The 14,600-nt window shown below is 39.8% G+C and overlaps 1 protein-coding gene across 1 annotated transcript in view; it reads left to right on the top strand.

The window, feature by feature from the left end:
- Window positions 1-1,296: 1,296 nt before the first annotated feature.
- Tsp (Thrombospondin) overlaps window positions 1,297-14,600 on the top strand; it is a gene marked incomplete in the record, with an annotated part of 69,156 nt that continues 55,852 nt past the window's right edge. The window contains 1 exon segment of the mRNA XM_072301763.1: window positions 1,297-1,452. Within this exon segment, the coding sequence (XP_072157864.1) occupies window positions 1,344-1,452 (109 nt within the window).

Raw genomic sequence — 14,600 nt, forward strand, 5'->3', positions numbered from 1 at the left:
ATACGGTTTTTTTCTTTAGCATGGTAGAATATGATGCCTCCCATTTCCCTTGATCATCTTGATCTACAACTTTATGTATCAATTTCAAAAATTAGCCCGCTAGAGCAATTGTGGGATCATGCGTTCTTATCATTGAAATTGATAAACAAATATATAGACCAAAGATGATAAAGGGAAATGGAGCTATCATATCGCTGGAGGCGGTGGTTTGAATGAACAGAACAGGCAAGTAATAGACTAACTAACTGCCAGTCCATTTTTTATAGCGATTTTTTAACTTTCTCGGATCGAAATTTCAAAAATTTTCATAGGTGTCAAAATATCATCGCTCATAAAAATTCAAAATTCTATGCTCCAAAAGGTAATCCAGAGAAAATTGCAACCTATGACAGACCCCAAGTTAGTCACGTATATTCCTCTTAGTCAATGACTGGACCGCGTTAAGCAGAAAGGAACCAAGCCACATAAGCTATTGCCAGATTTAATAGGGCAATTCAATTTTTTTACAAGAAGAACGTTTGTGCGGACTTATGAAAAAATTTTAAAGAATTTGCCTCATAATATACAGAAAAATCACTAAAATTTGCGCAAAAATTGGCACAACCATTTTTCCGTAAAAAATTAAATTTCCCAGTTAAATTTGGCAAAAGCTGATGTGGTTTGGTCTCTCTCTGCTAAACGAGGTCCATTTGAATTTATTAAAAAAAAAAAAATTAAAAATCAAGACATGAAAAAAAAAGATAGAAGGTACGGATTTTCATGGTTGGAATTCAAACAGACGGGTTTTTCTCAAATGCATGGTACCAGCCTTAACCTTCTGGATGTAGAAAAAGTGTGCGAGAACTTACAAAATGCTGAATCAACTCCTACAGCAGTAATTTTAGTAATGTCAAGATGTAAAACTGACTGCCGTAGCGGGTAATTTAGCATTTTGTGAGTTCTCGCACACTTTTTTTACATCCAGAATGTTAAATCAACTTCATTTTTTTTTTCGGTGTACTCAATATTGCGTGCATGAAGTAAAAATTAAAATCATCGATCTTGTTAGGTTTAGAGCGGACAGGCAACTATAATAACTCCCAGGCAAAGCTGAGTGTATTCCTAGGATTTGAAGGCGCTCAAAGTCCAAGTCGTGCTTCTGAGATTCTTCATCTGGAGAGATTCTTATTCTGTATCGGAGGGATTCTAGGATGCTGACGCGGGTTGGTGGATGTGATCTACCGGAGTGATGGAAGTTGTGTGAGCTTGGAGTGAGGCTGAGCGTGGCGGTGGGATGCGCGGATGGGGCGCGCGTGTCACCGCGCGTCTCGGTCCAGCGGCGGCGGCTGCGGCTCAGTCTCGTGATGACCGGTCTGGAGTGGAACATGTGCTCCCGGTGGCCGAGCCTCGGCCTCGCTCTTCTCGTCCTCGTGTCCCTCCTCCACGCCGCCAACCCCCTCGCTCATGATGCAGGTGAGTCCCCATACCTACCCCTAATTTTCAACGATTTTAATTCATCCATTAAGTAACGATATAAATTGCAGCAGAACATTTTTTTTTGTTAATTTGTTATCAAGAAAGTCAAATTCGCTGCGATTTTTTTTACAATTTTGAATAACGAAGCTCCAACCCCCTCGCATGTGATGCAGGTAACTCGTAATTCCTACCTCTATTTTTAACGATTTTAATTCATCCGTAAAGTAAGGATATAAATTGTAGAAAATTTTTTCTGTTAATTTGTGATCAAGAAAGTCCAATTTGCTGCGACTTTTCTTTAAATTTTGAACAACGATAAGCTTCAACCCCCTCGCATGTGATGCGGGTAAATCACCCATACCCGCCCCTAATTGCCATCAAGATAAATTGCAGAACTTTCTATTTTGTAATTTGTTGCCAAAAAAGTCGGATTTGCTGCGATTTTTTTTTTAATTTTTTATAAAGAGCTCCAATGATGCAGGTTAATCACCTGTACCTACCCCTAATTTTCACCCATTTTTTTCAAAAACTCTCTTTTTTATTTTTACAATACGTGATCAAGAATGTCAAATTTGCTGCTCTCTTTTTTTTTTTTTTTTTTTCTTTTTTTTTTGGTAATTTGAATAACTTACCCATGATGTAGGTGAGTGGCAATACCTGCCCCTGATTTTCATCAATTTCCTTTAAAACATCAAGTGAAGCCGATTAAACGCAGTGTTGACGTGACGACTATTTCCATAGTAATCCCAATGAAAGCAACTTGCATCGAGTACGACTCCCTTCCCAGTTAGTGCCCATGATGTCACCTACACCGTTCCGAAGCCTTTAATTGGCTAGCGCTGATTGACAAATAACCCGCGAATCGGCAGTATTTTAATCGTGTAACAAGAGGTTTTAATCCTCTCAATGGAGGGCGTGATCCTCTACGATCTAGTGGAATCGCTTAATCATCAAACAACTCGCAGTTCGATTTTATTGAAGCGCATCAACAGTTCCCCCTGAATGAACCCACCAATCACCCCCCTCCCCCTTCCTGCCGCGCGTTAATTGTGTATCAATGAGAGCCAACCGTTCAACAATTTGCCATTTGCTTTGACATGTTGGTCGGATTCCTGACCATACTTTCTTTCGTTTCTGTTTGCTCTTTCCACGTACGTGTCTCGCCAGGACTTTCAAAGTTTTACCTCGGGGTTGTTCTTTGAAATTATTTTTCGATTAATATTCATTATTCTCTTGGTGTGCAGCTCATGGTTTTCTCCGAAAATAGATTCGAAGCGGGACGTAAAGATCATTTTACTTTTGTGTGGCTTGTTTGTGACCACTGAGCTTTGAGTTTGACTCTGAATAGTATAGGCCCTGCAATATTTGTAAACTACAATTTTTAAAAACGAACCCTTACTGCCACTTCATTTTAAATACAGCAGATGTGCCATTATTTCCCCTACACAAATAGGTATTTTCATTGGATTCCAATGCCCCTAAGGTTGTACAACTTTTTTCACCTTGCAAATAAAAACTGATCATCTAAAAAAGTTTTATCTTTACTCCCTATAAATTGTGACTTTAATACGAAAATCACCTTTGTAAATTTAATTTGTTCATGATTTCTGGAAATGCGTTTGCAAAGAATTTAAGTTGTTCAATTCCAGCAACATTGGAATGATCTTGGTTCCTTTTTGCAAAATGCAATCCAATTGATGAGTCCGAAAATAGCAGTGCCTTATTGCAAAACGTTTCCTACTCCACAACAGACTTCGGGCCACAATATTGATGTTCTTTCACTTTTTCAAAAATACACAACCTGCCACCACAAATACCTACACAAAAGCAGGAATATTTTAAAAATAGTGGCAGTCGGGAAAAAAATAGCACGTTTAAACCGCATGAGCTATAGGTGTGAAAAATCGGAAATTTGTCTTAGCTAATAGAACTAGGCAGTTTGCCAAAACCCTGTCGGGAAAGAGTTGAAAGTCGTTGAGCTCATATTTTCATGCCTAATTATTCAAGCGTGGAGCAAAGTGCCTAGTGTTTTCATTGGATTAAAGAAACATAATATTAATAAATACACAGAATCCGACAACTTTATCGAGTCCACCCATTAGGGAGCTGAGGACTTCCTCATCATCACAATCCCTCACTTTAAAGCGTCTAAGTGTCTTCTCCATTTTTGAGTCCATCCAAGAGGCGTCCAAAGGAGGGGGGAGAGGCGCCAAAATACTGCCGTCCTCAACAAAAACGCCGTAACTCCATTCATATTTTTTTTTTTACTTTTTTCCAGCACGTTCTGCTCCAGTGTTCTGCTTCCCACTAAAATTTTAGGAGCCATCTTGGCCGGAAAATCCAATTTTTAGGAGCCATCTACTACTTTTTAGGGGCTAAATTAAATTTTTGCATACGGGCCATGGCGAATGAAAATTTGCAGAAGGCTTGAATGCGGAGTTGCAGTAAACGGTGCGTGTGGAGAACGCTTCATCGCTACCGCAGCTTCCCGATTGCGAGTTCAATGTGTCAAATTTTTTAGGTGCCCTGATGGCCCAGCCGCCCTCCCCCCCCCCCATTTTTAGGCGCCAAAGCCCGATTTTTAGGCGCATGTGGCGCCGCCACAGAGAAGGTAGAACACTGCTCCATTACAAGAAAATGCAATTGCCCTAAGGCATCATTTTCTCATTTTGAGATCCTAATGGTGTACGTGCCAGAGTTGCATCGGAAAAATTAAGGATGAATATTTTTTCGATTTTTTTGTGAAACAGCATTTTGTCAGGTAAAATTAAGGAGGTGTCGCATGGGGATACGGCGTTTTCACTTTGGACGGCAGCATAACCCCCCCCCCCCCTAATTTTAAAATATTCAAAAAATGTTAACATCCTGAGACAGAGCTATCGGCCGTTTAATTTAGGTGTCAAAATACACGGATTCCTCTGGTTCCACCGGTGCTGGTTCAACGGAGTGCACGTAAAATGGACGAACGCCTAGGCGTGGCGTGCTTTGCGATATATCGATTGTTGTGCCATTTAAACCTATGGTAAAGAATCGATTGTTAAGGTGTTCGCCGCGAAAACCCTGGTTATCGATCCTTTTCCATAGGTTTAAATGACATATCAATCGATATATCGCAAAGCACGCCACGCTACACAGTGGATCGAGTCCATAAGAGAGGTCGGACATGACATTTTTTACCAAAACTGCAAATTTTGATGTTCAATCGTTGCATTTTAAATTTTAAGGGATGCTTCTAGAAGAAAAGTTTACAAGGAAAACAATAGAACCACTTTTAGAACCTCATAGTTTTGTATAAACGGAGTTATCAGCGTTTAAAGTTTCGAAATGTTGTCGGGCCTTTCCTAAGGACTCGATCCACTCTGCGCCACTGGACGAACGACAACCGCGGGGTGAGGGGGAGGGGGGATATTCGGAGTTCCAAACGGAAGACGAATTAATCCGCGTACGAAAAAGGAGTTTCAAGCTCATTTGCGAACTCGAACCCGTTGGATTTGAGAGCGCCCATCACTATCACCGTTGCCGGCGCCCGCTAGCCGCTAACGGCCTCCTCGTCTTGTGAGCTTCGCCCGAGCGGCTCCTCACAAGTAGGTAAATCCGTATTTAGGTCACCGTCCTTTTCATTATGACGCAAACACCGGGGAAAACACTCACGTGTCATCGAGTCTTTCGCAAGGGGCGATGCATTTGCGATGCCATGGTTCCTCACACTGGAAAAAAAAGTCGCTTGGATGTAGAGTCCAGATGCTTAAAAACACTGACAAGAAAAAATACGCTTGATTCAATCGGACTTTCTGCTTGAATCAAAAGGAAATCCGCCTAAATCAAGAGGCTCGGCTCTTCGATTCAAGGAAATATCGGATTGAATCAAGAGTATTTTTCTTGTCGATATGTTATAAGGAGTCTGGACTCTAGATCCAAGCGACTTTTTTTCCAGTGAGCAAGATTCGATGGTCGATCGATGAATGGACCAAGAGAGCAGATAAGGAATCAGCGGGCTGATTGTTGAAATTGATGGACAAAGCTATGGACAAAAAATACAAGCGGGATATGGAGGGGTCTTTTTGGTGAAAGCGGGTAGGTGCAATCGACAAAAGAGTTAGGTAATAGACAAACTATTGGCAACCCCCGAGAGACCCAATAGTTAGTCCATCATTTATCCCCCTAGTTTATAAGAGCCACCCATTTCAACCAATAGGATCGCTTCATACTCCCTGTCTTATTTTCTATCGCTATGTCTGTCAATTTCAACAATCAGCCTGCAGACGTCTAAAAGTCATACCGATAGCTGAAATTGAAAACTGCTTGCCTCCATTGCAGTAGTGCTAAATCTTCATATATTTTCTATTCTCTTAAATGTTTCAATTTAGATTTTACAATTAAAAAATGCTAATTTTACCATCCCCATGGTTAAATTAGCTTTCAGCTACTGTAAAATGTGCGTTTAAACATGTCGAACATATTTTTTAACAATTTCAATGTTAAATCAGTAATCCATTTTTTCCGTGAACTAAAATTTCTATCTAATCCATAAAAGGATATATCTGCATGGAGGAGAACTAGTGGCACATATGTTCTTTCTGAAATGAGCCAGAAATTTCAGTTACAAATCGCAAAATAATGTCCATTTTTGCGTTGTGCTGTGCGGATAAAGACGATTGCATGAATGCAAATCGGCTGCGTGTGGAAATATCAGTCCGGTGCACGGACTGTGCATTGAATTATCTGTTGATATAAGTTTTAATAGCACTTAACTGCTTGCGCTCAGGTATTTGGCAAAAGTCCAAGTTCTATTTGCTGCAACAAAGCTTCATTCATTCATGCCCCTGGAAGCTGGAGTGTTAATTAATGCGAGAGAATGGGCCTCTACACAAGGTATGAATTAGAGCACTACACATGTTTCATATTTAAAATTTCCGGGGGAAAATGAATCACACAACGTGAAGTCTTGAGATCAATTTCTAAATACACAGACTTTACTCGGCCTTTATCCCTGAAAATTTGAAAGCTTGGCGCATAGATGTGTGCTATTCCTAACCGAATGCTCATTCAAGGTCGCAGAATCCTCAAATGGATGAAACCCTGAAATAACTGAAAAAAAAAAAAAAAAATTCCTAAATACGACATGAGTGTTTGCAATTTACATTGTTGAAACGACAAAAGTACAAATAACGTCATTTTTTTACACAATAAGAAGAAGTAACCAAGCTCTGCTAACTCCTCAAATATTAATAATATGCATCGACGCAGTGTCTCATCGATAAAGAATCTCAACTACACGACTCGGACGTTGAGCGCCTTCAAATTCCGGGGATACACTTCGCTTTGCCTGGCAGTTAGTACAGTTGCCAGTTGGAACTAAACCCAACAATATCGATGATTTTACTTTGTACACGCACTCTGGAGTGTGCTAGCTGGTACCATGCATTCGAGAGAAGAAATGTCTATCGCTATGGCTTATAAACAAATTAGTGGTGCATATGAAACACCATTAAAGTTGCATATGAACTAATGATTATCGGTCTGTGAACCATACCGTGTCAGCTCGCGCCATAGTATGGTATATATACCATAAATAAAGTATATCGACGGTGTAATAAGTCGGCAATCACATAACTCGGTTTGCGACGTCGCAGACTTCCTGTCATACTTTATTTTTTCAACGGAAAACTACTCGACGGCAATTCTTTAAAGCTGCCGTGATTTATCTTCTCTGTGCCAAAAAAATTCTACAAAAACTTCAAGAAATGATGTCAATTTGTTCTACTTTAAAAAAAATAGCATGGATGCGGAGATTTTCAGACACCGCAAAACGAGTTATGTGATTGCCGACTTACACCGTCGATATTACTAGGAGCGGTAGCGACCCCGTCAAGCCTATAGAGATCTCCAACAACGAGAATGGGAGCCGCTACTGTATCTTACACGAACCCGTTCAACTTTTGCGTTATTTTGAGATATCTTCGCAAAAACTTAACGAAACTCAAAACCCTTTGCACTCTGGCAAGCATATTGTATTCCTCGCCTACAGGCGAAATTTGGAGCTGATTCATTACGCAGTTAATTAATAATCCCTAATTTTCTGCCGTTTTTTGGCCACTCTTTCAAATTACCCGCGCCGTATCACATTCGTGCCTCGAAATTTTGACTTCATTGCCCGTCCGCATTAAATATAAATGTGCAATAACAGTTATAAAAATCATTGCAAATCATTTCAAAAAGTTTAAACTTACGCATAGGCATCATTCCTTGAATTTAGAACGTGTTTTTGCATTATTAATTTTTAAGAAAGTTCAACTGATCAAAGTCGTTGTTTCATTCAATTCACGACCATTCTGACCATTCACGACGCACCGCCAGTGCTGCCAGTGTCATGGCGTCAGTTAGCTGCTCTGTCGCTGTCCCACGTCAATTTGTCTTGAAAAATTGTGTGAACCCTTGGAAAGAATCTCATCATCGTCTTGAGAATAATAAATAAGTAGCTATTATTCTATGTCATCAGTGAACAGAGTGAATCAAGTGAATCCCGGCCGGTGAATTCTGAATCACGACCCTCTTTTCCACGCTTGGAGAGAAACTGAGATTAAAACATAGATTTGCGTTAATCACTCATTTTCCGATTTGTTTTTTTATCTATTAACAACTGGTTTCTAAGAATGTTGAATTCCCTGCCGTCGTGACTTCGTGCCGGATAGCTAGTTGACGTCACAGTCAAGTCAATTCAATCAATGTTTGTCTTTTCGCTTTTAGGTTATCGCGAGATGTAAACATACCTACACGAACTAAACTACTGAATAATTTAATGTTGTTATTTCGAAATGCAAACTAAATCATACAAATTAAACTTCCCTTTATTGTTCACTGCTATCTCTAAACTTTGTCTCTACCTTTATTACCGTGCTACAAGTTCTGTGTACCTTCCTCCATCCGTGGTTCATTTGTTCGCAAGCAAAACTGTAAGTACCTATGACAAGTGAATTTTAGTACCCTTATCCCTGCGGAAATCTGTTCGATGTCAAAAAATCCTAGTAATCTGGTTTTGAGTGAGACCCATATCAAGGATTTAAAGGCAGCGTCAGTAGTTTTAGCAACAAATCTATGCCGAGTCGGATGCCAAAATTCTACTTAAGGTATGTGCTGAACTATTTCAATGTGTGTTACCTAATATCAGAAGCAATATTTGCTGAACCATGCCAAACCACAGTGACCATGCAAAATCTATCAGCAGCCTGAATGTTGAATTTTTTTGTTTGTCGGGACGACATAGATGACATAGGTTAAAAGGCGGAGCGAGATTAGTCGGCTGTGTCTTATCGTTGCCTTGTTGTGCCTTTGTCAGGTGGAATGGATGGCATACTGTCGGAAACTTGAGAGGTGCTGGTAGCTTGTCGTTAGTTCAACCCGACATAGGCACGACAAAGCAGAGATAAGACATAGCCAACCAATTCCGCTCTGCCTTTTAACCGATGTCATCTATGTTGTCCCGACAAATAAAAAATTTCAACAATCAGGCTGCTGGCTACTCTATCTTCAAACCCTTTAGAACACTCTAATTGTGTGTTGTGATTGTAACTCAAATTATCACTAAAGTGCTCAAACCATAGTATAGTTTCAGAGAATGTGTATGTTGATAAATACATGCTAGTTATAAAGCTTCATTCAAGAAATTTGCATTGCAATTTTCAAGTTTCCTTGTCTTTCCTTGCTCCCGTAGAATATTTTAAGCAAAGACGATCTCTGCGGACATTACTACTATAGCTATTGAGTCTCGAAGCAAATAGCGGATGGGGCAATGTATTTGCACTGAATGGAAGGAATTTAAGTGATACTCTATACTATACACTGCTAAGATCTCTATTCGTACTCACTTTGATTTAATATGCTGCTGAGTGAGTAATTGAAATGTGAACACATCAGAGCTCAGCGCGCGAATGGTACATATGTTACGGGCAACGTAGGGATGTCAAGCATCGTCAACGGTGCCCAGACATCCTCGATGGTGCCCATACCTACATATACTATGGAAACGCATACCTATCTCCAGATTTTCTCTTGGTAGCTACATTCTGTAGGTAGGACCAAGGAGGTTTCTTAGCATAAAGTTTATTTTTAACTGCCCAAGGCGGTATTACTTAAGGATGCACTTCAGATTTAAGAGTTCAGCCAATGAAATTGCTCGCTTCTTTTTCTATAGGTATCTTTATGGATTGGAGGGGGAATTTACCTATGGGCCTTTCAGCTTAGTTGCTCATAAGAGTATTTTGGTAGTTTTTACTTCACTTGCCTAACTTTACGATCAAAGATTTTTGTGCTCACAATACTCTGGGTAATCTGATGTTCGTAATAAAAATGTATTAACTTACTCATTACACATTACCTGCTCTCCAAATTTTTAACAATAAAATTTTTGTGGCCAGATTCTTCAGGAATGTTTCCAATTTCAAAATACCTAAGGGCTTTCTGTTCCTCATTAGAAAAGTAGATAAGTCAGTGGAAGTAGTTCATAAGGATCATCAGAGCAATGTGTCTTTTCAGAAATTTTAAGTACATTGTTTAAGTAAACTATTTCACTTTGAATAAATAAGGACTCTGACATTAGAATTTTCTTATGCTCATCTTTGAAGTAGGTATTTTTTAGCCTTTCAAAGCTTACTGATATCATTGACTTTCAATGACTTCATTTGTCAATATGTACATCCAAGAATTCACATGACTGCTAGCCTTTGACATTCATAACAACCTACGATTAAAATTAGGTAACTGCTCCAACACATATAATGTGCAGGAGAAATAATTTCTTGCAAATTATTTGCTAAGGCTATTTTATTTTATTTTGTTTGAGAGATTTACCTCCTCTAAATTTTTGGAGAAAATCAGTTTGATCTCAAAAGGAATTTTTTTAATTTGAAAATAAATTGGAGCATATCTTTCAAAATATATTAACTGATCCCTGTTGGAATTATTCTGTGCGGAATCAAGCAGAGGTTATTCAAAGGTAACCAACTGTAAAATTTTGGATACTCTGATTAGGTAAATGTCATTCAAACCAAAGTTGACTTTTTTCCTTAGTTTAAGCTTCACCTCATAACTCCATTTAAAGAGGATTAATGCAGGCATCATAAATGCTAGCTGTATTTTATTGTGAGTGCCTGTATTCAATTTTGTTCTCCCTGTCTTTAAAATTTGGATAGAAATATTTTTCATCTCCAGGGGAAGCATAACATCAAGAATGAACTTTGTTTGTAATGAATCCTTATCCACCAATATTCATAGCTTAACATTTTCCTCCCTTTTATTAAGCGTCTAATGGTCTCAGCATGTGTAGAAAAACCAAAAATAACTGATATAACCACAAAAAACCCTCAAAAAGGGTAAAAATTCCGCCAAGCCTATGAGATCTTATCACAAAATTAGTAGGTATTTATCTTAACAAATTTTAAAAAAGGAGAGGGGGGGGGGATAGTAATCTCTTGAAAATTACAGAAGGCGAAAAGAAAAGCAACTCAAATTCTGTTTTCCATTTCAAACCTCAAAATGTCTGATATCATTTGAGGTCAAGATTTTTTAAGTATAGGTACGCTCCAGAACTAGGACGAGCAAACGGGAAATTAATTCTGCTTAGAATCCCCTTCAGTTAGTCTCGGACGCAACCAGCTTACCTTTGAAGCTAGTTTGGTTGCCTGGGTCACTAATACAAGGAAAGATAATTGGATTTGCTTCCTTCGAGAAGATGGCGAGGGATAAAATAAGCAGTTCTTTTTTCAGTCTCAAACCTCAAAATATTTGATATATTTTGAAGTCAAGATTTTTTACCATCCGCTCATCTCACATTCATTTTCGTTTTGCATTTTAGGAAACAAATTCCACTCTTATAAATCATTGAACTTTCTTTAATTTTTCGCTAATTATTCCCCTTCATTTCAGGTAGCCGCAACTTTTCTTACCTACAATAGCTATGTAAGGAACCATTGTATAATACTTACGAGACCTTCCTCGTTTAGATCAAGAATAGAATAAATGTTTTCAATTCAGATTCTGGCACACTCTTTGAAAATTAAAAAAAGAAGTCAGGTAGATGAAGGTAGAATTTTTAAAAAGAGCCAAAAAAAATTAGCTAAAAAATAAAAAATTCTGGCGAGACGGTCCCGATACGTATCATTTGAGTGTCAGCTGCAGCCCATCTTCTTTTAGACATCAAGGTATAGCCTCAAGCATTGCAAGCAGAACAACAATGGAAGGATTACTTGAATGCTCGAAAAAACTCCTCTTAAATTCCAGCTAGCACTTTAAGCTTATGAAATTCGTTTCGTGGCAGATCCCGAGGACTTATTTAGAAATTTATTCGTTCACTTGAAATGAAGGAGCTGACCGTCGAGTTTATGATTTTTCCGCCTGGCGCTCACAGTAATAATTAGCCGTCCTGAATTTTGAAGGACCTAGGTGGGCGAGTGGTGAAAAGGAAGAAAGAAAAATCGACTCGAACTGGTAAAAAGATGCATTTTCATTTTTCGGCAATTTTGAACCTCGCTCTACTACCCTTATTATTGGCACTACCCTTTCAGTCATACCACACCCACAAGAGTATCGGGACCGTCTCGCCAGAATTTTTTATTTTTTAGCTAATTTTTTTTGGCTCTTTTTAAAAATTCTACCTTCATCTACCTGACTTCTTTTTTTAATTTTCAAAGAGTGTGCCAGAATCTGAATTGAAAACATTTATTCTATTCTTGATCTAAACGAGGAAGGTCTCGTAAGTATTATACAATGGTTCCTTACATAGCTATTGTAGGTAAGAAAAGTTGCGGCTACCTGAAATGAAGGGGAATAATTAGCGAAAAATTAAAGAAAGTTCAATGATTTATAAGAGTGGAATTTGTTTCCTAAAATGCAAAACGAAAATGAATGTGAGATGAGCGGATGGTAAAAAATCTTGACTTCAAAATATATCAAATATTTTGAGGTTTGAGACTGAAAAAAGAACTGCTTATTTTATCCCTCGCCATCTTCTCGAAGGAAGCAAATCCAATTATCTTTCCTTGTATTAGTGACCCAGGCAACCAAACTAGCTTCAAAGGTAAGCTGGTTGCGTCCGAGACTAACTGAAGGGGATTCTAAGCAGAATTAATTTCCCGTTTGCTCGTCCTAGTTCTGGAGCGTACCTATACTTAAAAAATCTTGACCTCAAATGATATCAGACATTTTGAGGTTTGAAATGGAAAACAGAATTTGAGTTGCTTTTCTTTTCGCCTTCTGTAATTTTCAAGAGATTACTATCCCCCCCCCCCCTCTCCTTTTTTAAAATTTGTTAAGATAAATACCTACTAATTTTGTGATAAGATCTCATAGGCTTGGCGGAATTTTTACCCTTTTTGAGGGTTTTTTGTGGTTTTTACTCTTCACTGCTATTTGTGGTGTTCTATATGAACCATCAATTGGACTGCATTTTGAAATTTGAAACTATACATTCTGGCTCACTCACTTGCGTAGGGAAGCTAATGGCACATACGTTTTTTTTTTTTTTTAAACCGGACCAGAATTTATAGTTCCAAATTGCAAAATGTAGTCCAATTGGTTCATAAGCTATAGATTTTTCTCCGTGTGGTATATTGCCTGCGACGGAGATACGTGGTTTCTCATACTTTGGGCATGGAACAACGTGTATTGGCGGCTGCGTCGCGATTATCCTGGAAGCGCGGAAGACGCTCGAGAACAAAGCGGGCGATTCCCGGATCCGGGAGTTGGATCTCGGGACTCGGGACGTGGCGGCTCGGGCTCGGGGTCAGAAATAGACCGCGGCGGGGATGGCGATGGGGACGGGGGTCGCTAATCCGAGTGATGAGAGACGTTTCGCCGGTCGACTCCAGCGCGGATGCTGCACTCTGCCCGCGTCGTCCCGTTGTCGCGGCCGCTGCCGGCTTCCAGCGACGCCACCGCAGCCACCACTCGTCGTCGTCGCCGCTCGCTTTGTCTTTATTTGGAGGTCCCACCAGCCACCACCGCCCGACGCCGTTGCCATTCCGAGCCACCGACCCGATATTTCCCACCACGTCTTCCGAGGCTTTGGATTCCATCCACATGAAACGATCGACTCGATTCTAACGACAAGGATTCGACCGACAGCCAAACATCGGTCAACAAACACGTGAATCGATCGAAAAATCCGTGGATTGATCGACAAACGGGTGAATTGGTTCACAACGATTCGATCGACAACCGTGAATCGATCGACAAACTCGTGAATCTACCGAAAATCCGTGGATTGATCGACAAACTGGAGAATTGGTCGACCTAGCCCGTGAGTCGATCAAAGAACTCCGTGAATTGGTCGAAAAGCCCTTGAATCGATCGACAATGATTCGATCGACAACGGTGAATCGATCGACAAACTTGTGAATCGACCGACAAATCCGTGGTTTGATCGAAAAACTCCTGAATTGGTCGACAATACCCGTGAGTCGATTGACGAGCCTCCTGAATCGATTGACAAACCCGTGAATAGATCGAAAAGTTCCTGAATCGATCGAAAAGTTCCTGAATCGATTGACAAGTTCCTGGATCGATCGAAAAGTTCCTGGATCGATCGAAAAGTTCTTGGATCGATCGACAAATTCCTGAATCGATCATCATGTTCCCAAATCGATCGAAACCACCACTTAAGCGTATGGTGTGAAACATTTTCGCTGAATTATGCCTCACCTGTTAGCAATATGCCTAACCAAAATAAGGGATTAAAGGGGATGTTTAGGGCCTTGCCTTTGAAAACTAAAATTCTGTATGGAGAACTACACATTTCATGAGATGGTAACCGCTTTCCCTGATCAGGTTAAAACCCGTGAAACTGAAAAGCTTCATTTTGTGGAAAAGCTGACAACGGGTGGGAATCAGATCAGCAGAGACATGCCTGTACTTCATTGTGGCTCTGAGTAGTGACCGGGTAGGTTGTACTTACGTACTAGGTACCGCCGCACCAAGGCTATACTAGGAATTGAAAAAGCCAATGTACCCTGAAGAGCCTTACGCGCCTATGCAAAATGCATGGAATCGAGCAGGGAAGGACTTATCTACTTTGGAGAAAAAAATAGTAAGAAATTTGTTCCAAGCTGTAAGTAACAAGGTGGTGAAATAGTGCTGGGTTCACACTATTTAGC

This window comes from Bemisia tabaci, chromosome 6, assembly GCF_918797505.1.
Source record: "Bemisia tabaci chromosome 6, PGI_BMITA_v3".
Taxonomy (NCBI): Eukaryota; Metazoa; Arthropoda; class Insecta; order Hemiptera; family Aleyrodidae; genus Bemisia; species Bemisia tabaci.